The sequence below is a fragment of the Rhincodon typus genome, chromosome 3 (genome assembly GCF_021869965.1).
Source record: "Rhincodon typus isolate 14 chromosome 3, sRhiTyp1.1, whole genome shotgun sequence".
NCBI classification, from domain to species: domain Eukaryota; kingdom Metazoa; phylum Chordata; class Chondrichthyes; order Orectolobiformes; family Rhincodontidae; genus Rhincodon; species Rhincodon typus.
Window position 1 is genome coordinate 127,728,311 of NC_063334.1, and position 26,535 is coordinate 127,754,845.

Genomic DNA, 26,535 nt, shown 5'->3' on the forward strand with positions numbered 1-26,535 from the left:
CTTCCCAGAATGCTTCACCATGACAGTGACTGCGAGGACACCCTTCCAAGACCTGTGTTTCTGCTGAGCAGCAACCACAGTTGAAAGGCTTTGGTCCAGAGGATATTAGATGCTGACATGGGGTGATAAGGTGAGGTAGAAGTTTTATTTCACTGATTTAGGGAATGAATGTGGGCTTTGCTGGCTGGCCCAGCAATTATTGTCTATCCCTTGAGTCAATGTTGGTGAGCTACTCAGGTAGAGTTGGTCACAATCTTGTTTAACTCCAGTCTGAATTAAAAGGTATCATTTTCAGATCCTCTAATCAGGTCATGTCATCATTCAGGAGTCAAATGGCAGCCAACATACTGAAGGATGAACTATTGGGCTTCACAATTTAGAGAATTGGATGACTTGGTCAGACTGATGAAGATGAGGAACAATTCTAGATTTTTGGTCCCAAGATTTTCCTGGATCTGCCTAGCTACAAAGACCACCCCCTATAGTACCCCTGCTTGATTAAAAGTCACCTGGATTTCCAGGAGGAATTCCTCAGTGACAAGACAAAAGCAGTTCAACAGCATGCAGATCATGTTCTTACTCACAATGGACAGAAAGGAAATTTTCCGTAGTTTCTACAGTTGGATTTATCCCTCTTCTTGTCGACGTTCGTGATAGTGAAATCTGTTGGGATGTCCTTTTCTTCCCCACAGATGAGGTGAAGTAGTCTTGTCATGAGCTGAGAACAACTAGCATGATAGATCTCATTGGATATAACAATGGTTTGCAAGCTTGTCGTCTGCTGGGTGGCCCTTTTAAGGTCAGTGGTAGGTGGATCACCTAAAGAATCTTTCACTGGGTGCTGCAGGATGGATTGAATGTGGGAGTTGGTGGCATCATGGTAATAGCACTGGTCTGTTAATCCAGAGGTTCAGGGTCATGCTTGGGAAATGGGCAAAAATGCTATATGGCAACTGGTGGAATTTAAATTCAAGTGAAATCGTTTGATAGTATAGAACTTGAATATTGCTGAAAAAAAAATCATTTAGAAAAGAATAGACTTATTAGGGATAATCAGCATGGCTTTGTGCAGAGGAAGTCTTGTCTCACAAATCTGATTGATCTTTTTCAGGAAGTGACAAAGATGATTGATGTGGATAGGGCAGATGATATTGCTTTACTAAAGGATTTGAATAGATCCCTCATGGTAGGCTGGTCCATAAGATAAAGTCACATGGGATCCATGATGGAGTTGGTAAACTGGATACAAAATTGGCTGGGTCGTTGTAGAGGGGTGTTTTTCTGACTGGAGGTCTGTGACCAGTTGTGTACCACAAGGGTCAATGCTGGGACCTCTGTTGTTTGTAACATAAATAGACACACACATATGCATATTAAAAAAATAAAAGCAATTTGGATGAAATGTCAGTGATCAGTAAGTTTGCAGGCTACACAAAAATTGGTGAAGGTGTGGATTCTGAGGAAGGTTGTCAATAGGATGCAGCAGGATATAGATCAGTTGGAAAACTGGGCAGACAGATGACAGCTAGAGTTTAATTCAGACAAGTGTGAAATGATGCATTTTGGAAGGTCAATTGCAGTAGGAAACTATATAGTAAATAGCAGGAACCTTAGGAACACTGATATAGGGTGATCTTGGGGTGGAAGGCCATAGCTCTGAAAGTCGCAACACAAATGAAAAAGGTGTAAAGAAGGGGTGCTGCATGTTTGTCTTGATTGGTCAGGGCACTCAGTATAAAAGTTAGCAAATCATATAATGTGGCGAAGGGCAGTGGGAAACCAGAGGATTGGGAAGCTTACAAAGACCAACAGAGGGCAACAAAAACAAAATAAGGAGGGAGAAGATTAAATATGAGGGTAAGCTAGCCAGTAATATAAATGAAGACTGTAAGAGTTTCTTTAGATATATAAAGGGCAAAAGAGAGGCAAAAGTGGACATTGGACCACTGGAAAATGACACTGGAGAGATAGTAGTGGGGAACAAGGAAATGGCTGAGGAACTGAATAATTACTTCGCGTCAGTCTTCACGGTGGAAGACATGAGTAATATCCCAAAAATTCAAGAGAGTCAGGGGGCAGACTTGTGTATGGTGGCCATCACCAAGGAGAAGGTGCTAGAAAAACTGAATGGCCTGAAGGTAGATAAGTCACCTGGACCAGATGGACTGCACCCCAAAGTTCTAAAGGAGATAGCTGAAGGGACAGTGGTGATCTTTGAGGAATCGCTAGAGTCAGGGAGGGTCCCAAAGGACTAGAAAATCGCTAATGTGACACCCCTGTTTAAAAAGGGAGTAAGGTTAAAGATGGAAAAATACAGGCCGATGAGCCTAACCTTGGTCATGGGTAAGATTTGAGTGCATTGTGAAGGATAAGATTTCTGAATACTTGGAAGTGTATGGTAAAATAGGGCAAAGTCAGCATGGTTTCATCAAGGGGGGGGTCATGTCTGACAAATCTGCTGAATTCTTTGAGGAAGTAATGAGCAGGGTAGACCAAGGAGAGCCAATGGATGTTATCTACCTGGACTTCAAGAATGCCTTTGACAAGGTGCCACACAGGAGGCTGCTGAGTAAGATAAGGGCCCATGGTGTTAGAGGCAAGGTGCTAGCATGGATAGAAGATTGGCTGTCTGGCAGGAAGCAGAGAGTGGGGATAAAAGGGTCTTTCTCAGGATGGCAGCCGGTGACAAGTGGTGTTCTGCAAGGGTCAGTGTTGGGACCACAACTTTTCACTTTGTACATTAATGATTTAGATGAAGGAACTGTGGGCATTTCTGGCTAGGTTTGCAGACGATACAAAGATAGGTGGAGGGACTGGTAGTACTGAGGAGGCAGGGAGGCTGAAGGAGGATTTGGACAGGTTAGGAGAGTCGGCAAAGCAGTGGCAGATGGAGTATAACGTGGGAAAGTGTGAGGTCATGCACTTTGGTCAGAAGAACAAAAGCATGGGCTATTTTCTAAACGAGGAAAAAATTCAGAAGTCTGAAGTGCAAAGAGACTTGGGACTTCTAGTCCAGGATTCTCTCAAGGTAAACTTGCAGGTTCAGTCAGTAGTCAGAAAGGCAAATGCAATGTTGGCATTTATTTTGAGAGGACTTGAATATAAAAGCAGGGATGTACTACTGAGGCTTTATAAGGCCCTGATCAGGCCACATTTGGAGTATTGCGTGCAGTTTTGGGCCCCATATGTCAGGAAGGATGTACTGTCCCTGGAGCGGATTCAGAGGAGGTTCACGAGAATGGTCCCAGGAGTGGGAAGCTTAACATGAGGAATGTTTGAGGACTCTGGGACTATACTCATTGGAATTTAGAAGGATGAGGGGGGGATCTAATTGAAACTTAGAGAATACTGAATGGCCTGGACAGAGTGGATGTTGGGAAGATGCTTCGATTGGTAGGAGAGACGAGGACCCGAGGGCACAGCCTTAGAGTAAAGGGACGACTTTTTAGAACAGAGATAAGGAGAAACTTCTTCAGCCAGAGAGTGGTGAATCTATGGAATTCACTACCACAGAAGCATGTGGAGACCAGGTCATTGGGTACATTTAAGACGGAGACGGATAGGTTCTTGATCATCAAGGACATCAAGGGTTACAGGGAGAAAGCGGGGAAAATGGGGTTGAGGAACTTATCAGCCATGATTGAATGGCAGAGCGGACTTGATGGGTTGAATGGCCTAATTTTATTCCTATGTTCTTAGCTCCTCTGACAAACTGGATACCAGAGTTGGGAGGAGGTTGAAGTGTTCTTTCCGATGCTGCAACATGACATCAGTCCCCTTGAGGTGCCAAGAGCCATTCTGAGATCAGAGAGGATTTTGTCCAGTTGAGGCAGTGCAGAGATTGCCTCGGGTGTCTGGACAATTTGCTCACATCATACTGATCAATGCAAGCCGAAAGCTTTTGTGTCTTCTTCAGTCATCAATTGTTCTTCATGTCACAAACGCATCTTTGGACCTCAGCCTTCAGATGGTGGTAAATTGCCTTCATTTATTGGTTGCGAGGCTGGCTTTGCTAGGTGAAGAAGCAACCGACTTTCACTTGGAGACTGCAGATCTGGGTTTTAAAGGCATCAAACCAGTCACGGAACAAGCCCAATAGTTTGCACACAGAAGTCCAAGATGGTGGACTTGACTTGCTCACTTAAGCTTGGATAGTAAAGGAAACAGTGGTGGGTACTTGTCCCATTGCAATGTACAAGTGGACTCTTCCCACTAATTCTGATTCTTCAAGACAGCTATGTTCAAGTAGCTCCAAGCACACAAACAGACTTCTACCACCACCCTCTGTCTTGACTACTAAGATAATTTTGGATCCAACTTGCCAAGTTATCCTGGACCCCATGAGCTTTTACCACCTATATCAGTCTCTCATGTGAGAACTTGTCAAAGATCTTGCTGAAATCCATTTGAACAGCTTCAACTACCGTACCCTCAGCTACATGCTTGGTTATCTTGAAAAATTCCAAAAGAACGATGACCAGGGTGTAAGCTAGGCACATACCTATGAGAAATAAATATGGAGTATTTCTTGGATGACTAAGGATACTGATGAGAAAATAAAGATAAAGGAGAAATTATGCATTCCTGAATAATAACAACAATAGAAATTGGGAAGTCTACCTCAAATGCAGTAGAGAGACTAAAACTGGAATAAGGAAGGCATGAAGAAAGGATAGCAGGCTGTGCTAAATCAAATAGTAAAACGTTATTCAAACTATCAAAAGATGAGTGGGGATAGAGTATGGAACAAGCAGAGTAAGCTGGTCACAAAAGCAAAAGATATGGCAGAGAAACTAAATCAATATTTTGTTTTTGTCTTTACCAAATTAGAATATAGTGACAATGGCCTGGTAGCAGTCCAGGTAGAGAAGCAGCAAATCGCCAGGCCAGATGGGATGCATCCTAGATTGTTGAGCGAGTTAAGGGAGCAAATTGTAGAGCCAATGACAGAAATTTTCCAGGCCTCTCCTAACACAGGATTAGTCTTGGGAAACTGGAGGATTGTAAATGCGACACTTTAAGAAAGGGGCAAAGGACAACCCAGTAAACTAAAGACTTGTCAGCTTGACATTAATAGGTGTCAGGGTAAGGAAGGACACACTGTTTCCACCAATTAGCATGTCAGTAACTAGGGGATCACAATTTCAAGACTGTCAACAAGAAAGCTAGGAGTGAGATGAGGAGAAACTTCGTTAGTCAGAGTAGTTTGGATTTAGAATGTGCTGCTTGAGAGTGGTGAAGGTGGATTCCACAGGAGGCTTCAAAAAAGAGCTGGTTATATATTTGAAAGTGATGAATTTAGAGGGCTGCAGAGATAGGGCTGGAGAATGGAACTATCTGGATAGTTCTTTCGGGAGCCGGTGCAGACAACTTGGGTTGAATGGCATCCTTCTGTACTGCAATTCTATGATTGTACATTGATTTGGTAATGACCTCCCTCTGACAAAGACATGCTGACTGTCCCTTATCAAACCTTGCCACTCCAAGAGGTAATTAATTCTCTCCTTCAGAATTTTCTCCAATAGTTTTCCTACCACTGATGAGATACTCACTGGTTTACAATTGCCTGATTTATCTCTGCCACCCTTCTTGAAAACTGGAACTACATGGACTGTCCTCTAGTCCTGTGGCAGCACCCCTGTGACCAAAGGAGAATTAAAAACTTTGTTCTAAGCCCCTGTAATTTCATCCCTCTTCTCCCACAGTAGCTTGGGATACAAATCATCTGGATCTGGGATACGTCCACTTTTAAGCTCACTGAAAGCTCCTCAATCCTCAGGTCAATCTGCTCTAGAACCTTACAATCTGTCTTCCTGAATTTGGTACCTTCTCCTGACACAGAAGTGACATCCTTGTTTAATAAGTCTGCCAATGTCCTCCAGATCCATGCACAGAATGTCCCCTAATGGGGTCTACTCTTTTCCTGCCTATCCTCTTTCACTTAATATACTTATAAAATATCTTGGGATTTTTCCTAATCTTGCCTGCCAGTGCTTTTTTTCATGTCCTGCCTTTGTTCTTCTAATTGATTTCTCAAGTCCCCTCCTGCACTTCATGAGGGACTCCGTTAATTTGCTCCCTTTGCACCTGCTCAAAGTTTTGTTTTTCCTTTTTTTTTTTAAAATCCAGACCTGAATATGTTGGGTCTGTACTTTCACCAGTTCCTTTTTGAATGCCTCTTTTCCTTGGTCGGCCATGTACATGTTGGCATAGAATCATCATAAAATCCCTACAGTGTGGAAACAGGTCACTCAGCCCAACAAGTCCACACTGCCCCTCCAAAGAGCATCCCACCCAAACCCACTTCCCTACCCTTTACCTGTAACCCTGTATTTTCCATGTCTAATCCACCTAATTTACACACCTCTGGACACCACAGGCAACTCAGCATGGCCAATCCACCTAACCCTGCACATCTTTGGACTGTGGGAGGAAACCAGAGCACCCAGAGGAAACCCACACAGACACGGGGAGAACGTGCAAACTCCCCACAGATAGTCGCCCAAGGGTGGAACTGAACCCGGGTCTCTTGCGCTATGAGGCAACAGTGCTAACCACTGAGCCACCGTACCAGTATACATTAAGAAATCTGCTCCCCTCAAAACCCTTTATACCACGATTATCCTAATTAATGTTTGGGAAATTGATATACTCCTAACAGTGACTGTCCCCTTTATATTCCCAAGGTCTACCCACAAAGCCTCATTTGAGGTGGTAGAGGCAGAAACCCTCATGACATTTAACTAGGTTGATGCGCATGTGCGATGCTAAAGCATGCAGGACTGTGGGCCAAGAGCTAGAAAACAGGTTTAGGATCATTTGATAGTTGTTTTTGACAGGCAAACCCGATAGGCTGAAGGGCCTTTTTTGTTGTAGACCTCTCTGACTGTTTCACAGCCCTGATGCATCCCTTACCAGATGTATTTTGGCAAAAGCTTCTTTCTATACCCTTTTTTTTGCAGTAAGGGCTCTTTAGGAGGTTAGATCACAAAGGTGGTACAAAATGATCTAGGTGCCCTTGTTCAGAAGTCACTGAAAGCTACCATGAAGGTGAAATAAGCAATCAGAAAAGCAAATAGTAAATTGTCACAAGAGGATTGGAGTACAGGAGGAAAGATGTCACACCTCAATGTATAAAACACCAGTGATATTAAACCTGGAGGATTGTGTGTGTGCAATACTAGTCCCTTTGCCTAAGGAGGTATATACCTTCTACAGAGGGAATGCACTGGCAATTCACCAGACTAATCCCTGAGATGGTAGAACTTTGTTAGAAATAAAGACTGAGGAAACTGGACCTATATTCCAGAGTTTAAAAAAAAGAGGTGATCTCATTGAACTTACACAATTATTTGACAGGGTAGATGCATAGAGTTTCACCTGGCTAGCAATGCAGGCTCTAGAACAAGGGGATATAGTCTCAGAATAAGGGGCAAGCCACTTCGGGCAGAGATGAGAGGAATTTCTTCACTTTGAGGTTGGTGAATCTTGGAATTTTCTACTGGAGGTGGCTGTGGAAGCTCAGCAATTGAATATGTTCAAGATAGAGATTGATAGATTCCTAGACTCTTAAGATATCAATGTATATGGGATATCCTGGAGAATTAGCTTTGAGGTAGATGATCAGCTGTGAGTGGCAGAAAAAGCTTGAGAAGCTGAGCAGCTTACAACCACTCCTATGTTCTACTGTTCCAGTTGTTGTGATCACTCCCTCAAAACCTGTTCTTCCGCAGGCACTGCTTATACGGGATGTTCACATCTGCATCATCTTAAAAGAATTAAATTAGGAACAATATTCCAGTTATACTATTTTGTAGCTGGGTTCTCAGCCTACTGTAAATTTTTGCCCATGTTGGCTGAGTGCGACTAAACCGTTCAAAGCAGTCTAACATAATGGCACCCTGATATTCACTACAATGGAAAGCAAAAGCTTATTTAGATGGGACCTCTATCCTAATTGATATTAGACACATTTTATTCCTGCACTCAGTCACAAGCTCCATTAGACATCCAAATATCACAACTGTCAACATGACCAATTTCTGCACTGTCCCAAAGTTGAAGGACTGTCAGATAAGTTTGTAGATTGTTTCTTTGGGTTAATGATGTGTACACACTCAATATTGGAGGATATACCCTGACTGGCCAAACAGTAAATAAAGACAACATACAAGTAACCCTCAAGAATCGCTCACTATCCTGAATACTGCTATTTCCTTACAGCAATCATGTCAAAGTCCTGGAACACACAACCCACAACAGTATGGCTGAACTTACATCAGCTAAATTGCACCAATTCAAGGCAGTAGTTCACCAGCACCCTAAAGGGCAATAGGTTTGGGTTCAGGTTAGGATTAGGCAACCCCAGTAATGCATTAAAATATAGTACAACTCACAATCTTTATCAGCTTGTTGCATCCGACAGTCTTCCTCCTGCAGGTATGTCTGAAGATTCTTCAGTACCTGGATTTTCAGGCCAATTGAGGCTTCTTTGTCTCGAAGAATATTGTTGTACAAATTCTTTACGTCTTGTTCAAACATCAGATCTGGATGCTGTATGAATACAAAACCTGTAAAAACAGTCACAGTTTGCATTCAATTCTCTTGACAGGTCATTCCAATATTGGATCCTGGCATCACTTTCCCCATTTGTAAAACATGAACTGTGAACCACATTAGACTGTAATAAAACCAGAGGACTTGGAGCACTCCTCATAATAAACCATCATGGAGGAGCTGTTAATGTGCAACATAACCTGCTCACGCTATAGACAATATGACAATGATGATAGATGACGATAGTACAGCAAGCACAGTCAAACATACATTAGAATAAACACAAAATGCTGCAACTAAAAAAGCAAGGAGAACGGGATACTGTCACAACTGTAATTATATTCCTGTACACATGTACGTATTCCTGGAAGTCGCTTCCAGGAATCACAAACCTTTATTCTTGATTCACTACAGCCAAATGAAACCTAACAGTTTGATAATTCTCAGCATCAAAGACTGAGGAGACATTTAGATTGGGGTCTGTGTGAGACAATGACTGTTTTTAAAAGCGTGAGAATTCAAAGCTTGAAAATGCAAGAGACTAGAAAGACACCACAGGTTTTTCAGCATAGCTAACTTTGCTCTGTGCAACAATACTTTATCAAAAGTTAACAGAGCAGCCATTGTGCTTTGGCTGTAAGAAGACAGGCCCATGGACACTATTTCATTGGACTCCAAGAACAACTCCGATAGACACTACAAGAAAGAGAGAGCTCTTAGCTAAAGGGAGCAAAGGGACAACGGCTGTAGGGAATCAACCGTTGTTCTATTGAAACAGTCCAGGTAATTTGCAAGTGCCTGCTCTGCCGTTCAATAAAATCATGACTGATAGGATTGTAACCACATTCCTGGCACTCAGTGATAATCTTTCACACTCTTGCTCAACAAGAATCTCTCTGCCTTAAAAATATTTGAAAGACTCTGCTTCCATCCCCGTTTCAGGAAGTAAGTTTCAAGGACACGCAAACCTGCAAGAGGAAAAACTTCTCATTTCTGCCTTAAACGGGCAACCTCCTATTTATAAGTGAGCTCTTGTTCCAAATTATGCCACAAGAGGGAACATTCTCTCCACATCCACCCTGTCAAAACTCTCAATCTTGAATGCTCCATTACTCTTCTAAACTGCAGCAGAAAAATGCCTAGCCTATCCAACCTTTCCTCACAGGTCAACCATTCAATCCTGGCATTGGTCTGGTCAACTTTCTATGAACTGATTCCAATGCTCCAGATGTCATCTCACCAATACCCTGTATAAATGAAGTATAATCTTTCCACTTTCATATTCGATTCCCCTCATAATAATTGATAAGTCCTTCAGCTTTCCTAATTACCTGCTGTGTCTGCATAATAATCTTTTGTGATTTAAAATCTAACCCTAACTCTAATGTATTTATAAATAAATTACACTGCAGCAGATACAACAGGTTAGTTGTTCAAAATTTTACGTTCAAGACAACTAAAACACTGTGTCTGAAGTCCTAGACTTTGTTCCTCCTCCCAACAGCTTTGGATCAGATGTGAAATGCGTCCTGAGTGATGGCTCCAGTCAACCCAATTTGCTACTGCCTGTATAAAAGGCAATGTGAATCAAGGACACCAGATTAAAATGGATTTGTTTTCACTTAAAGCTCAAGCTGGTCCATTTGGAGATCAGATACTTTACTATGATCAACCTATTAAAATAATATCGGTATTTCACTCATCAACTTCACTATCTAAAACGGATATACAGGATTGCCAAGTTGCCAAAAATTAGAAAAACCAAGTAAAGACTGATCTTATTTAATTTTAACTGTTGAATAATGAGCGTGGGTCACTGACTCCCCTCTAAAAAAGACAAGACTCAAAGATACCACAACTGAGATCTAATCTTAAATTTGCATTACTGTCTGAAATTATATAAAAGCAATACAGGAAAGTTGTCCATCTGAGACATGACCAACCTTTCCTAAAGTCATGCTCCCGTTAATCAAAGGTCAAACAATTCTCCTGATTGGTCTGATGAACTTTTGCACAATCTTCATTCCAGACAACTCAATTTCAAACGCGAATTATTGATACGAACTAAAATTCTGAACAAATACCGGGGCCCACAGCCTGTCTGTTCTGTCCACAAATCTGTGAGTGCTTCTATAATTTTCTAGTTTTAATTTTTAAATTCTTTGATTGGATGTCAGTGTCCCCAGCAAGGCCAGTATTTGTTGCGCATCCTTAACTGCCCTTGAATTGAGTAACTTGCTAAGGCATTTCAGAGGGTAATTTTTAGTCAACCACCTCGCTGTGCGTCTGGAGTCATATATAGCCCCGATCAAGTTAGGACTGTAGAATTCCTTCCCAAAAGAACATTAGTGAACCAGACAGCATTTTTCCAACATTTAACAACAGTGTCATGGTCACCACTGATACTAGCTTTATATTCCAGATTTACTAATTGAATTCAAGCCGCATCAGCTGCTATAGATTTGAACTCATATCTTGGACCTCTTGATTACTAGTTCAGTGACATTACCATGAGCCTATCACGTCTTTTTGTTTTTGCATTTCTGTCAATGAAACAGCACATTGCAAAATGAATGTCACATTGCACTGGAGCACCTTTCAATCTCTTTCCAATCTATTTCAGTACAGCAATGGTTTACAGCACTTACCCAACCCTATGATTGCTTTGGTCTGAACTTCCTCATCTTCATGTTTTGTGAAGTACAGCAAAAGTTCCAGCACCTTCTCTTTGATAACCACCTAAATTTCAAGAGGACATAAAATTGAGCTTAGTAAGTACTAAAAAACCGAGAACCAAACTCAATTCATAGAAACGCTGGAATAATAGTCAAAATCTTTTGAGGCTGTTGTAAAAATGGTTAAAACCTTATCATGCACTTGCTAGATCTCTGCAAGGACAATTCCACTAACACCAATCCACTGCCGTTTCCTACTACCCTGCAAATTGTCCCTTCAGGTGCTTATCCAATTCCCTTCTGAAATCCACAATCATATCTTCCTCTCATCAGACAGTGTTTCAGGATTCTAACTACTTGCAGAGGAGGGTTTTCCTGATGTCATTGGTTCTTTGGGCAATCACCTTAAACCTTGCCCCGGTTTCTCACTTCTCTGCCAATGTAAACAGTTCCTCATTTCCCATTCTGTCCTGCTTGCCATCAAATTTCCTTTTAAGATTCTCCTTTCTACTCAAATTCCTCCAATCTACCGTATAGCTGTATCACTAGCACCACGTTTGTAGATGTTTCCTGCATTTTCCCCAAAATATTCAATATTCCTAACATGTTGTGCACAAAATGTGAGGATGTAATCCAGCTGATGACGCGTTGTGTTTCATAAAAGTAACTTTCTTGCTTTTGTACTCTATGTCACTACTTATAAATTCCAGGATTCCACTTTTTTTTTTAAAAACTATTTCCTCAACTTGACCTGCTACTTTCACTGATTTGTGCATATACACTAGCCCGTTATCCCACTCCTGTACTCCCTTTAGAATGCTACCATTTATATCATGTTGTCTCTACTCAGTTAAGTTAACTTCTCATTTAGAGAAAATAACTGAAAGAACTGCGGATGCTATAAATCAGAAACAAAGCAGAAATTGCTGGAAAAGCTCAGCCGGTCTGACAGCACCTGTGGAGAGAAATCAGAGTTCTGAGGAAGGGTCATTTGACTTGAAATGTTAACTCTGATTTCTCTTTATAGATGCTGCCAGATTGCTGAGTTTTTCCAGCAATCTCTATTTTTGTTTCCCATTTAGAGTGCCATGAAGGACCAAGTGACCTCTTCCTGTGTTATAGCCTTATAACAATTTTACAATTCTTCTAACCAAATACACTTCTAACCAAAAGCACTTCTCTGCTTTGGCTTCATCTGCCATACATCTGCCCATTGTGATTTCTTGAAGGATATCACCATCATTCTCACGGTTTACAATACACTTATATTTTGTGTCATGTGCAAATTTCAACTCACCATAAAAAGCTGTGGTCCTTATAGTGACTCCTGGAGAAGTCCAATCAATACACTCCTCCAGCCTGAAAAGCAACTGTTCTATCACTTGTCAGAGTCAGGGTCAGTCATCGAGGTCTACAGCATAGAAAAAGGCTCCACAGCCCAATGGTCAAAACAACCACCTAACTATTCTAATCCCATTTTCCAGCACTTGGCTCACAGCACATCTAAATACCTCAATGCCAGGAGAGGTTCTGCCCCTATCACCTCTGTCAGGCACTGAGTTCCAGAATACCATCACCCTCAGGGTGAAAAAAAGTCCTCATTCTCTCTAACTCTCTGCCCCCGGTCACTGATTCCTCTACCAATCTCTCTTCATAGCTGAAATGCTCTGCCCCAGGCAACATCCTGGTAAATCTCCCCTCCACCCTCCCAACTGTAATCACAATCCTTCTACAATGTGGATTGCACAACTGCACACAATACTCTAGCTATAGCCTAATCAATTTTTTATACAGTTCCAGCATAATTCCCTGCTTTTAAGATCTATTTCTTGGCTAATAAAGGAAGAATCCCATATGCTATAGTAAGTTTGTCATGGCTAAAAAAAGGGGGAGAAACAGGAGGTGAGAAGTACTAATGTTGTTAAATTTGTTGCCTGTAACTAAAGATGGCAATGGAGTCCTAGCCAGCAGCTGGCAAACCAATGGGAAGCTCACACCACAACTTGGAACAAAGATGTTAAACTGTCAATTTTCCAGCTGTCTGGCATCTTTTTGTATCTGAGGAAGATAGGAAGACTATGGACAGTACTAATTTCCAACAAGAGCAGAAATGTTGGAAATACTCAACAGATCAAGAAAGGTTTGAGCAAATAAATGTACAGAGCCAGCATGTTTTTCCATCAGGGGATGTCAAGGATCTGAAAAGTTAACCACGCCTCTCTTATTTCTGACAAACCTATCCTGGTGCCTTCTTTGACTCAGTGTCAAAGTTTGTCTGACTACCCTCCTGTAAAGTACCCTGTGATGTTTTTCCATATCAAAGGCACTGTACAAGTGGATGTATTACTAAATACAAACAAGTGTGCTTGGGAGAAGGGAAGCATAGGCTTACAAAGCTAAAGGATGACAGCACTGCAAGGTAACTATTCAGGTTATGATAATCAGAATGGGACAGGAGGGACAGAGTGCACGAACACTGGAAAAATACCAGCAAATCCGATCAAAGGGAGGATAAAAATCAAGACTCTAATACGCAGGAGCATATATAGGCCATTTTGCCCATTGTGTCTACTCTGCTGTTCAATGAAATTACGACTGATCAAACAATACTCAAGTCTATTTCCTTCTTTTCCCCATAAGCCTTGGATTCTTTTACTGATTAAAAATTTTTCTCAGCCTTGAATATCCTTATTACCCCAACCTTGACAGTACTGTGCAGTAAAAGATTTCACAGATTTGCTATCCTTCACCAAGAGGTTCTCATTTATTTATGTCCAAACTGGGCAATCTCTAACTCAGATTATGCCCTGTGGTCGCAGGCTCTCCCACAAGGGGGAACAATCAATCACTTTTCATCTACCCTTCTTCTACTCAGAATCTTGTGTGTTACAATAAGGTTCCTCTCATTCTTCTAAATTCTGAACAGTACAGGTCCAACCTACTCAAGCTCTTTTAGGGTTTGAGTGAAAATTTGTACCTTGGGTGCCGGATGTAGATGTTGGTGTGTTCGCCAAGCTGGGAGGTTTGATAGCAGACGTTTTGTCCCCTTACTAGGTGACATCCTCAGTGCTGTGGAGCCTCCTGTAAAGTGCTGTTGTCTTGTACCAGTTTGAATTTATATGGTCTGGTTTTTGCTGCTGCCGGTCGATGCCGGTTCCAGCTGTGCATTGTAATGGTCAGTCTATCGGGTCTAATTCAATGGGTTTGTTGATGGAGTCCATGGATGAATGCCAAGCCTCCATTTTATTCCCTGGTTGTCCTCTGTTTGGCTTGTCCAATGATAGCAGTGTTGTCCCAGTTGAAAGTGTGGTTTTTCTCGTCGGTGTGTATTTAAACCAGGGACACCTGGTCGTGTCATTTAGTTGCTAGTTGGTGTTCGTGGATGTGGGTTGCTAGCTGTCTGCCAGCTTGTCCCACATGGTGTTTTGTGCAGTCTCCACATGGTATCCTGTAAGCCACATTCATCCTGTCCTGGGAATTCTTGGACGCGTGGCATTCATCCATGGACTCCATCAACAAACACATTAGACCTGATATACCGACCATTACAATGCACAGCTGGAGCCGGCACCTACCAGAAGCAGCAAAAACCAGACCATATAAATTTGAACCAGCACAAAACAACAGCGCTTCACAGGAGGCTCCACAGCACTGAGGATGTCACCTAGTAAGGGGACGAAACGTCTGCTAGCAAACCTCCCAGCTTGGCGAACACACCAACATCTACTACTCAACCTCTACCACATCTGGGATCAACCTAGTGAACACTCTCTGGGCTTCTGCAAATGCCAGTATATCTTTTCATAGATAAGGGGCCAAAACTGCTCTCCGTATTCTAGGTGTGGACTAACTAGTGCCTTGTATAGTATTTAGCAATATCTCCTTCTTATTATACTTATTCCATTCAATTCAATGGGCTGAATGGCTTAATTCTGTTCCTAAGTCTTAGAGACTTAAGAATGCGAATGCTTTGGAGTGTGTGCAGAAGTAGTTTACAAGAATGGTTCCAGGAGTGAGAAATTTCAATTATGAGAATAGATTGAAGAAGTGGGGACTGTTCTCCTTGGCAAGAACAAAGCCAAGTGAATGTTTGATAAGAGGTTTTCATAATCAAGTGTGGGCTGAACAGGGTAGACAAGTAGCACAGGTTCCCACTTGTAAAAGGAACAGGAAATAGATTTAAAGAAGCAAGGGTGAAGTGAAGTAATCATTTTTCACTCAATGTGTAGCTAGAAAATGAAATGCACTATTGGAAATGTGGTGGAGGCAGGTTCAATTGCACCATTTGAGAGGCCATTGGATGCTCATTTGGATAAAAATAATCTGCAAGGATATGGGGTAAAAACAAGATTGGCATTAGGTAATGATGTTTATTTAACCAGCTGCTGAGGCACCATGAACTGAATGGCATCCTTCTGCCTCCTACCTTTTCTGTGATACTGTGACAGGCAGGAAGGAAAGGGTGGTGGGGTAATTTTGCTAGTACAAGGTGAATAAGTGCAAGAGCAAAAAATGATCTTTGATCGAAAAGTGTACAATCCAAACAAATGCAAGTAACAAGAGGAATAAGAAGAGTTGACATGTCTCCTAGCAATAGTTATTATAGGACCAAGTGGGCCATGTCCTGTGGCGGAGTGGACTTAGCGGGCTGCGTGCCACGATGGAGCAAAATGTGTACAAGCTGGGCCCCATGGCGGAGTGAGCCCGTGATGGAGACCTACACGTGGAGGCAGTGTGGCCTTGTGCTCTGGAGCCTGTAGACACGGACTGGAACTTAAGTATTTATGGGCATTTATCATCATCTGGACTCTTTCATGCTGATCTATGTTCTTTTTTATTCTGTAACAACACTTTTATTTTAAACTCTAAGATTTGTACCTATGTATTTGCACGTAACAAGGTACCATTAAAGGCAGTCATTGTAGAAACTGGAGTACATTTGACAAAAAAGGATATTCCGATTCTAAAATCAGGAGGTAATGAGGGGATGTAAAAAAAAGGCAGTACGTTAATCATGGGTGACTTTAATCTTCATGTAGACTGGGAAAATTAAATTGACAAAGTATCCACAAGGAAAAATTTATAGAACAAAAACAGAAGTTGCTGGAAAAGCTCAGCAGGTCAGGCAGTTCTGAGGAAGGGTCACCGGACCCAAAACATTAACTCTGATTTTTTTTTCTTCACAGATGTGTCCAGACCTGCTGAGCTTTTCCAGCAACTTCTGTTTTTGTTCCTGATTTACAGCATCTGCAGCCCTTTCAGAGAATTTATAGAGTGCAATCGGTTTCCTAGAATAATATGTTGTGAATTCAACTAAAGAGCAAACTATTTTGGATCTAGTAATGTGTAATGAGGCAGATTTAATAAATGATCTCAGGATAAAAGAGTTTCCCGGAAACAGTGATCATAACACTGTAGAATTTAGCACTGTTTGAGGGAGAAAATTCAGTCAGAATCTATTTTGCCAAACTTAAATCAGGGTAATTACGGAGGAACGATGGAAGAGTTGGATGGAATGAACTGGGAAGTGAGTTCAGCAGAAAAAGGCAAACTTTTAGGAAAATTATTCACAACTCAGAACAAAGATTTCACAACAGTGAGGAAGGAAGATTCTATGAAGGGAATAAATTAACCATGACCAGAAAGTCAGACTTTTAACAGCATGGAAACAGTCACTTTGGCCCATTGTGTCCATGTCAGTCATCAAACATTCAGACATTCTTATCCCAATTTCCAGCGCTTAGCCTGTAATCTTGATCATTATACCATTTCAAGTGCTCATCTAAATTAAGGAAGTTAAGGGCATCATCAAATTGAAAGAAAGAAAAAGACAATGTGGCAAAGATTAAAAAGCGAGAATAAAAACACTGAGGATACAATAACAAGGAACATCAAAATGGACATCAAGAGCTCTTCAAGAAAAGTGAACATATGCCTCTTAGAGAATGAGTGTGGTGAAATGATAAAGGGGAACCAAGAAGTGTCAGAGTAATTGAACAAATACTTTGCACCAGTCTTTAACAGTAGAAGATACAAATAATATTGAAAAATAGTAAATAATCAAGGTGCAGAAGGGAGAGAGGAGGCAAACAACATAAATTTTTATTTTTATGTAACTCAGAGGATGTGGATGTTGCTTGGTGAGTCAGCATTTATGGCCCACTGCTAAATGATCTTGAGAAGGTGGTGCTGAGTTGCCTTCTTGAACAAATGCAGGCATGCACCCATAATGCCTTTAGGGCGGGAGTTCCAGGATTTTGACCCAGCAACAATCCTGAGAGAATAAGTAACAGGAAAACTAACAGGGCTAAAGGATGCTGAGTATCCTGGACCTGATGGTTTACATTCCAAATTATTAAAGGAAGTTGTTACAGAGATACTGGATGAACTGGCAGCAATCTTCCAAGAATCCATGAATCTGGAAAAGTCCAAGATGGTTGAGAAACTGCCAATGAAATACACTTATGCAAAAAAAAAAGTATCTATAGGATAGTCAGCATAACATCTGTCACTGGGAAAATCTTAGAAGCTATTTAAGAGGATGCAATGACAGAGCATTTAGAAATACAAAAAAAAACAGGCTAAGTCGACATTGGACATTGCTTGAAGAAGGGCAAAACATATGACAAATTTATTAGAATTCTTCGAGGTGGTAACAAGCAGGAAAGCTAAATGGGAACGAGGTGTAATATATTCGGATTTCCAAAAGATGCTTGATAAGGTACTGCAAGTAAGCTAACTTAACAGCCTATGGTATTGAGGGCAGTATATCAGCACGAATGGAAGATTGGCTAATTAAAAGGCAGCAGAGAGTTGGGATTGGGGAGGTATTTTCAGGATGCCACGTGCATTAGTACTGCAGCTACAATTATTTACAGTATATTTATTCATGACTTGGATGAGGAAAGGGAATGCGCTATTGCAAAGTTTGTGGACATAAAAACAGGCGAGAAGGATGACACGAGAGAGACAAAGAAGGATACAGAGAAGTTAAGTAAATTGACAAAAACTTGGTTGATGGAATATAATGTAGGAAAATGCAAGATTATAGTTGGCAAGAAGAATAGAGGAGCTAAATGTTACTTGAATGGTGAAAGACTGCAGGAAGCTGCAGTACAGAGTGATTTGGAGGTCCTTGCACATAAATCTTAAAAAGCTCACATACAAATTCAGCAGGTTATGGGGAAAGCAATGGAAATGAAAGTCCTTATTGCAAAGAGAATGGAGTATAAAAGTAAGGAATTCTTGCTAGAACTATACAAGTCACTTGCTAGACCATACCAGAAATACCACGAATGGAACTGGTCTCATTACCAAAGGAATATCGTACTGTCATTAGAGGCAATACAGATAAGGTTTGCTAGGTTGATCCCAAGTATGGAGGGATTTTCTTATGAGAGGTTAGTAGGTTGGGTTCGTACTCACTAGAGTTTAGAAGAACGAGAGGAGACATTAAACATACAACATTCTTAGCGGTCTTGACAGGGTAGATGCTGACAGGTATGGTTCCTTCTGGAAACATCTACAACCACAGGGCATAATCTCAGAACAAGGGGCCACCCATTTAAGACAGAGACGAGGAGGAATTTCTTCATTCAATGGCTAGTGAATCTGTGGAATTCTTTACCACAAAGGGCTGTTGAAGCTTGGTCATCAATTATGTTCAATTCAAGGCTGAGATAGATTTTTAATCAAAATACAAGAGCAGGAAGTACTGTTGAGGCTACATAACTCCATGGTCAGACTGTATTTTGAATATTGAGAGCAACCCCATACCAAAGGATGGATGTGTTGGCGTTGGAGGAGGTCCACAGGATGTTTACGAGAATGATCCCGGGGATGAATGGCTTGTCACATGAGGGATGGTTGAGGTCTCTGGGTTGGCACTCTATAGAGTTTAGAAAGCTCGGGAGGAGTCTGATTGAAACTTACAGAATATTAAGGGACCTGGAAAGATTGGACACGGAGATGTTTCCACCAGTAGGAGACACTAGGATCCGAGGGTACAATCTCAGAGTGAAGGGACTACCCTTTAAAACTGAGATGAGAAATTTCTTCAGAGCGTGTGGAATCTGTGGAACTCGTTGCATAGAAGGCTGTAGAGACCAAGCAATTGAGTGTATTTAAGACAGAAATAGATAGACTCTTGATTGGTAAGGGGATCAAGACTTACAGGGAGAATGCGTTTTGGAAACTGTCAGCCATGGTCGAATGGCAGAGCAGACCCAACTGGCCGCATGGCCAAATTCTGTTCCGATATCTTGCAGACTTATAGTCTACAGTAAGGAGATCGAGGGTAATGGGGAAAAGGCAGGAAAGTGGAACTGAGAATGATCAGATTATACATGATCTTGTTGAATGGAGGAACAAGCTTAATTGCCTGAATGGCTCACTTCTGCTCTGATGTCTTATGGTCTTGCTCCAACATTTTCCATTTTTATTCTAAACTAAGGCTTTCTACTTCATCTCTGTAGTGTTATGCAATTCCTCAGTCCAACTTGTGCTGAAACTTTGCCTGTTATCTCTTGATCTATGCACAATCATTGACCGGTCTGCCACATTTTATCTACTATAAAATTTTTGCAATCAAAAAATTGCTGCCTGTATCTCAATTTACACCAGGTTTCACTCATCAAATCCTGTCTTTACTGATTATATTGGCTGTTGTTTGACTAACACTTGAATTTAAAAATTCTCACCCTTGTTTTCAAATTCCTCTTTGGCCTTGCCCCTCCCCATATCTGTAATCTCCTCTAGTCATATAATCCCTGGAGGTACGTGTTCTTTCGATTTTGGACTCTTGAGCATCCCAGATTTCCATTGTTCTGGCGATGATGAATTTGACTAGAGCTAAGGAACAAAAATGCTGCAACCCACAGACTGTGAACTAGTGAAAACTATATATAAGATCAAATCTACAGGGAGATTACAGAGTAGTTACAATAGAGGATTTTAATTACCAATGTATAGGCTTGGATACTGGTACTGTAAGGGGGCAAGGGGCAAATGCTCCTAGATTGTGTTTTGGTGCATTTCCTACAGTATTATGTACCCAGTCCAACAAAAAAGAATAAACTCAGAAGATCTGGCAGCATCCATGGCATGAGAAACCAAGTTAATATTTTGAGTTCAATAGAATTCTTCCAAAATGTTAACTTTGTTTCTCTCTCTACAGTATTTTGCTTTTAGTTAAGGAAGAATGCAATGTTGGATGTGGTTCTTGGAAATTAGGCAAGCCAAGTGGATCAGGTATCAGTGGGAAAACATCTAGGATACAGTGATCATTGAATTGTAAGGTTTAGGATGATGGTGAAGAATGACAATAGACAGAGAAAGATAAATCAATTGGCAGAGAGATGACTTCAATGGAGCAAGAACAGAGCTGTGTCAGTTAGACTGGAATGAAATGTCAGTAGGATAAACTGTAACTTAGCAACAGAGTAAGTATGTTCAAAATGAGATGATTTGAGTACATTCTCTGAAAAGGAAAGAGTAGGGACAAATGGATCAGAGATCTCTGGATGATGAACAAACAAGGAACAAGTATAGGCCACTCAGACCTTCAAGCCTGCTTTACCATTCACTAAGATCACAGATCTGACCTATCTTTAACCTGAACTTTACATTGCCTTCAGGCAGTACATTCTGGATCATTCTGGAGGAGAGGCTAAGAGGAGATCTGATAGAGATTCTCAAAATTATGAAGGATCTGGACAGATAGGGAGAACCTGTTCCCATTTGTAAAAGGGTCAAGAATGAAAAGACACGGGTTTAAAGTGATCTGTAACGGAAGCAAATATGATTTGAAGAAAAGCATTTTTGCATGGCAGGTAGTTCAAGTCTGGAATGTACTGGATGTACAAGTCTGGATCTTTCATCTCCGGGGTAAATAAGAATTACCTACCTGTGCCTTAAAAATATTTAAATATTCTGCATCTACTGCCTTTTGAGGAAGTGAATTCTGAAGACTCTGAACCCACATAGAATATATCCTAAATAAAAACCGAAAGAACTGCAGATGCTGTAAATGAGGAACAAAAACTGAAGTTGCTGGAAAAGCTCAGCAGGTCTGGCAGCATCTGTGAAGAAAATTAGAGTTAACGTTTCGGGTCCGGTGACCCTTCCTCAGAACTGAAAGAATATTTCCTCATCTGTTTTAAATGGGTGCTCCCTTATCTTTAAACTTTGGCCCCTAGTTCCAGATTCTCCCACAAGAGGAAATATCCTTTCCACATCCATGCAGTCAACTCCCCTCAGATTCATGTTTTTCAATTCGGTCACCTCTGACTGTTCTGAACTCCAGAGGATAACAGGCCTACCCTGTTTACCCTTTCCTCACAAGACAATTCAATCATTCCAGGTATTAGTCTAGTAAGCCTCTCTGAACTGCATCCAATGCATTAACATCCTTTCCTAAGTATGGTGACCAGTACTGTAAATAGTACCCCATTGCAGCCTTACCAAGGCCCTGTATAACTGGAGCAGAACCTCTCTATGCTTGCTTTCAATTCCGCTCACTATACACCATAATATTCTATTTACTTTGCAAGTTTTCAGGAAAGCTATGACAAGTGGAAATAGGATAAAGAAGAAAATGTTTGCTCATAACAGTGTGTTCAGTAGAAAAGACAATTGAGAATTAAGAGGAAAACAGAAACTTGAGGGTGGAGGTGAAAAAGCAAATCAGAGAAGCAAAGAGGAATTATGACAAACATAAAGTGAAATCTCCAAGTCTCCTATGACCATATAAAAAGTAAAAGAGAAAGGTGTACTGCAGGTTAGGGACCAAAAATGGGATTTACACATGGAGGTAGCCCAGGCCATGGCAGCAGAGGAGGAATCTTGGGTGTCAATAGAAGGGTTCAAAATTGATCAGGAACATGTTTTATAGGACGTTGGTAGTTCAAGTTGACAAGGCACCATAACTGGTTGAGATGTATCCGAGGAAACAGAAGGAAACGAGTGGGAATTGCAGGGCTATTTCTAAATAAATCTTTCAGTCTTCCCTCAGCTCGTGGAGATGCCAGAAGACTGGAAATTGCATACATTGTGCTCTTATTCAAGACAAGTTGTACAGAAAAGCCCTGAAATTACAAACCAGTTGTTTAAGTTTGATAATAGGGAAGCCTCTAGAAACAATTATAGATAAAATTAGTAGTACTGTGGAAAAAGGGGAGATAATTAGAAACAGCCAGCATGGATTTTTAAACGTGAAATCATGTTTACATAACTTGGAGATTTTTTAAAGAGTTGACAGAACAGGTTGATGAGGGTAATGCTATTGATGTCGTGTACATGGACTTTAGAAGGCATTCAGTGCAGCGCCACACAAAGAACAGTACAGCAGTGAGCAGGACCTTCAGCCCAAGACTACACCAACACAATGCCTTTCTAAACTAAAAATCTTTTGACTACACTGTCCATATCCCTCTATTCAATGCCTAATCATAGATCTGTCACACAACAGACTTGAGGGAAGTTATAGGCCATGGAATAAAAGGGACAGTGGAACCACAAATACAAAATTGATTGAGTAATAGGAAACAGAGTAATGGTCAATGGTTATTTTCAGATTTCATTGAGGATGACAGAACACATGAAGAGAGGAGTAAATAAACCATAAAGTAACCTGGGCTTTATTAATAGGGGCATAAAACACAACAGCAAGAAGGTGATACTGAACAAGTATACAAGACACTTGGTAGACCTCAGCTGGACTACAGCAGACACTTCTGTGCTGCACTACAGGAAGGATGTAAATGCATTGGTGAGAATGCAGAAGAGATTGTAAAGAATAGTTCCAGGGATGAGGAAGTTAAGTTATGCGGATAGATTGGAGAATTTAGGACAGTTCTCCTAGGAGGAGAGGCTAAGAGGAGATCTGATAGAGATTCTCAAAATTATGAAGGATCTGGACAGATAGGGAGAACCTGTTCCCATTTGTAAAAGGGTCAAGAATGAAAAGACACAGGTTTAAAGTGATCTGTAACGGAAGCAAATATGATTTGAAGAAAAGCATTTTTGCATGGCAGGTAGTTCAAGTCTGGAATGTACTGCCTGAAGTGTGGTGTAAGCAGGCTGAATTGAAACATTGTAGAGGGCATTTGATGATGATTTAAAAAGAAGCAATGTGCAATGTGATGGGCTCAATAGCCTTTTTTTTGCTGTAGTACTCCTGCGCTGGCTATGCCTTCAACTGCCTGGACCTCAAGTTCTAGAGTCTGAATAAAACTCGTCGCAATACTGGAAGGAGGGAGTCAGGAAACAGCCTGGAGTAGTAGTTCAGGCAGCAAACCTGGCAAACTTTAACAATTACCTGGATGAGCACTTGAAATATCATAACATTCAAGGCCATGGGCCTAGTGTGGGAAGTTGGATAATGCAGGTAATCATATATTTTTGGCGATACAGACTTGATGAGCTAAAGGGCCTTTTCTGTACTGTAAGGTTTAAGGAGTAAAAACTTGGTGGTGATGAGTGCTGGGAATGGACATATTTAAGGCTCAAATCTGTGCTTTGATTATTCATGAAAGATCTTTGCAATTCTTACTAAAGAAGCATTTATAAAGATGAACAAAGGTTATTTTCCAATTACTACCTTAGTGTTGCCTTTAAACTCCTCCTGATCAAAGTCAAAGTTACGGCACAATGCACCAACAGTAAAAAGGGAGCGAAGAAGGGCAGGTTTATTGCCAACGAGAGCAGTGTTGCTGGAATCCTCCTGGTGTTGCGCCTTCAGTTTTGTTAGAGCACCTGTCATGTGAGTAAACACAATTTTATTAAATTTAAGAGCAATGAGTTTTCAAAGAGTCTTCATGCTTTGCTATTTAAAATTTGCACACATAGTAAAAGGATATGGGACACTAGTTTGGAGGACTTCAGTTTGTACCATCCCACAATTGGATGCTTGGATCCAAATATCTTTGGTAGAGATAGTTTCCAGGTTAGTGTTTTAAAGGTTTTCTTTACAGAATCCTTTTATTTTAAGGAAAATAATTAATTAATGGAATGTGGATGTCATTGGCATGGTCATCATTTAATGTCCACAAGAAACTGATATATTTGGCTAGCAAGGGCAGTCATGACACTGCCAGGCCACTCTTGGTGATGGATATCGCAACCCCAAACCCAGAGTAGTTTGTCACCTCACCACATCTCCTAACTGGGGGTCAGTATGAAATATAGGAACAGGAGTCAGGCCAGATAACCTATCGAGCCTGCCCCAACCATTCAATAACATCATTGCTGATTGAACATATCAAATGCACCTTGGTCATTCATCTCCATAATTCTGCATGGTAATTAGAAATCTAACAATCTCTACCTTAAACATACTCAAACATCCCTGTGGTAAAGAACTTCAAAGGTTCACAACAAAACAAAACAAATTTTCATCTCAGACCTAAGTGGCATCCCCTTATTTTTAAATGGCGTTTCTGCCACCAAAGGAAACATCAACCATTTTCATCTCTTTAAGCATGTTCTATGTTTCAATAAGATCGCCTCTCACTCTTTGAAACTCCAGAGAATACAGGCCCAGTTTTCCCAATCTTTCTTCGTGGAACAGAGAAATACTCTGCAATCTCTGGAACAAGGCTGTTGAATGAGTTTTGCACTCCCTCTATAGCAATTACATTCCTCTTATAAGGAGACTAAAACTGCACACAATACTCCAAGCTCCTATACAAATGAAGCAAGACTTCACTATTCCTATACTCAAACCCTTCAGTTATAAAAGCTAACATTCCACAAGCCTTCCTAATGGTTTACTGCACCTGCACGCTAGCCTTCAGTGACGTATCGACAAGGACACCTACGTCCCTTTCTACATCTCCACTTTTCAATCTCACCATCTCAGAAATACTCTGCACATCTGTTTCTTCTACCAAAGTGGACAACCTCACATTTTCCCATGTCATATTCCATCTGCCATGTTATTGTCCACCTACTAAGCCTGTTGACTCCTGAAGCCACTTTACATCTTCCTCACAACACACATTTCCACTTAGCTTTATATCATCTGCAAATGTGGGATAATACAATTGATTCCTACCTCTATTGATATGTTATAAATACATAATGAATAGCTGTGGCCCAAGCTAGAGAAAGATCCATTTATTCCTACTGTCTGTTAGCCAATCATTCATCCATTCCAATACATTACCTCCTGTGTCATGTGTTTTGAGGTACTGAGAAAAATCAGGTTGGTAGGAGATCTCAAGAAAAGGAATTCGTGAAATGTCTATGAGATCATTTCTTGGAGCAGCTTGCGGCAGACCCCATTAGGGTACAGACAATTCTAGATTTGATGATGTGCAATAAAGCAGAGTTGATTAGGGAGGTGAAGATGAAGGAACCATAATACAATAGATTTCACCCTGCAGTTTGAGAGGGAGAAGCTGGAATCAAATGTAATAGTATCACAAATGAGTAAAGGTAACTACAAAGACATGAGGGAGGAGCCAGACAAAGTTGTCTGGAAGGGGAGCCTAGCAGGTAAGATAGTGGAACAGCAATGGCAGGAGCTTCTCGGGGTAATTTGGGAGGCACAGCAGAAATTCATCCCAAGGAAGACCAAACATACTAAACAGACAACAAGACAACCACGGCTGACAAAAGGAGTCAGTGACAGCATAAAAGCAAAAGAAAAAGCATACAATTGTGGTAAAGATTAGTGAGAAGCCAGAGGATTGTGAAGCCTTTAAGACCCAGCAGAGGACAACTAAGAAAAGCAGTTAGATGGGGTGGGGTGAAGGGAGAATAGAGATGAAACACAAGGGCTAGCTACTAATATAAAAGAAGACCACAAGTACGTATTTTTAACATTAATAAGGCAAGAAAGACAAGAGTGGATATTGGACCACTGGAAATTGAGGCTGAAGAAGTAGCAACGGGGAACAAAGAAATGTTAGAGGAACTGAATTGGTACTTTGCATCACTCTTCCCAGTGGAAGACACCAGCTGCATTCCAGACCTTCAAGAGAGTCAGGGGGCAGAGATGAATGTAGTGGCCATCACTGAGGTGGTGGTGCTGGGAAGCTGAAAGGTCTGAAAGTGGGTAGTGACCTGGACTAGATGGATTACACCCAAGAATGCTGAAGGAGATAGCTGAGGAGATTATGCAGGTATTCATTCAGGAATCACTGGGGTGATGGAGGGACCTACAGGACTGGAAAATATTTAAGGAGGGAAGGAGACAGAAGACTGAAAATTACAAGCCAGTTGTTCTGATGCCAGTCCTTGCTAAGACTGGAGAGTGTATTATTAAGGATGAGATTGTGGAGTACTTGGAAGTGCCAAGTAA

At 41.1% G+C, this 26,535-nt stretch overlaps 1 protein-coding gene across 1 annotated transcript in view; it reads right to left on the minus strand.

Annotated features, from left to right (window-relative positions):
- Window positions 1-26,535, minus strand: part of nipblb (NIPBL cohesin loading factor b) — a 437,039-nt gene that overhangs the window by 63,498 nt on the left and 347,006 nt on the right. The window contains exons 36-38 of the mRNA XM_048594301.1: window positions 23,830-23,984; window positions 11,205-11,295; window positions 8,397-8,570 (exon numbers count right to left, since the gene is read on the minus strand). Coding sequence (XP_048450258.1) covers window positions 8,397-8,570; window positions 11,205-11,295; window positions 23,830-23,984 — 420 coding nt within the window. The remainder of the gene's footprint in view (window positions 1-8,396; window positions 8,571-11,204; window positions 11,296-23,829; window positions 23,985-26,535) is intronic.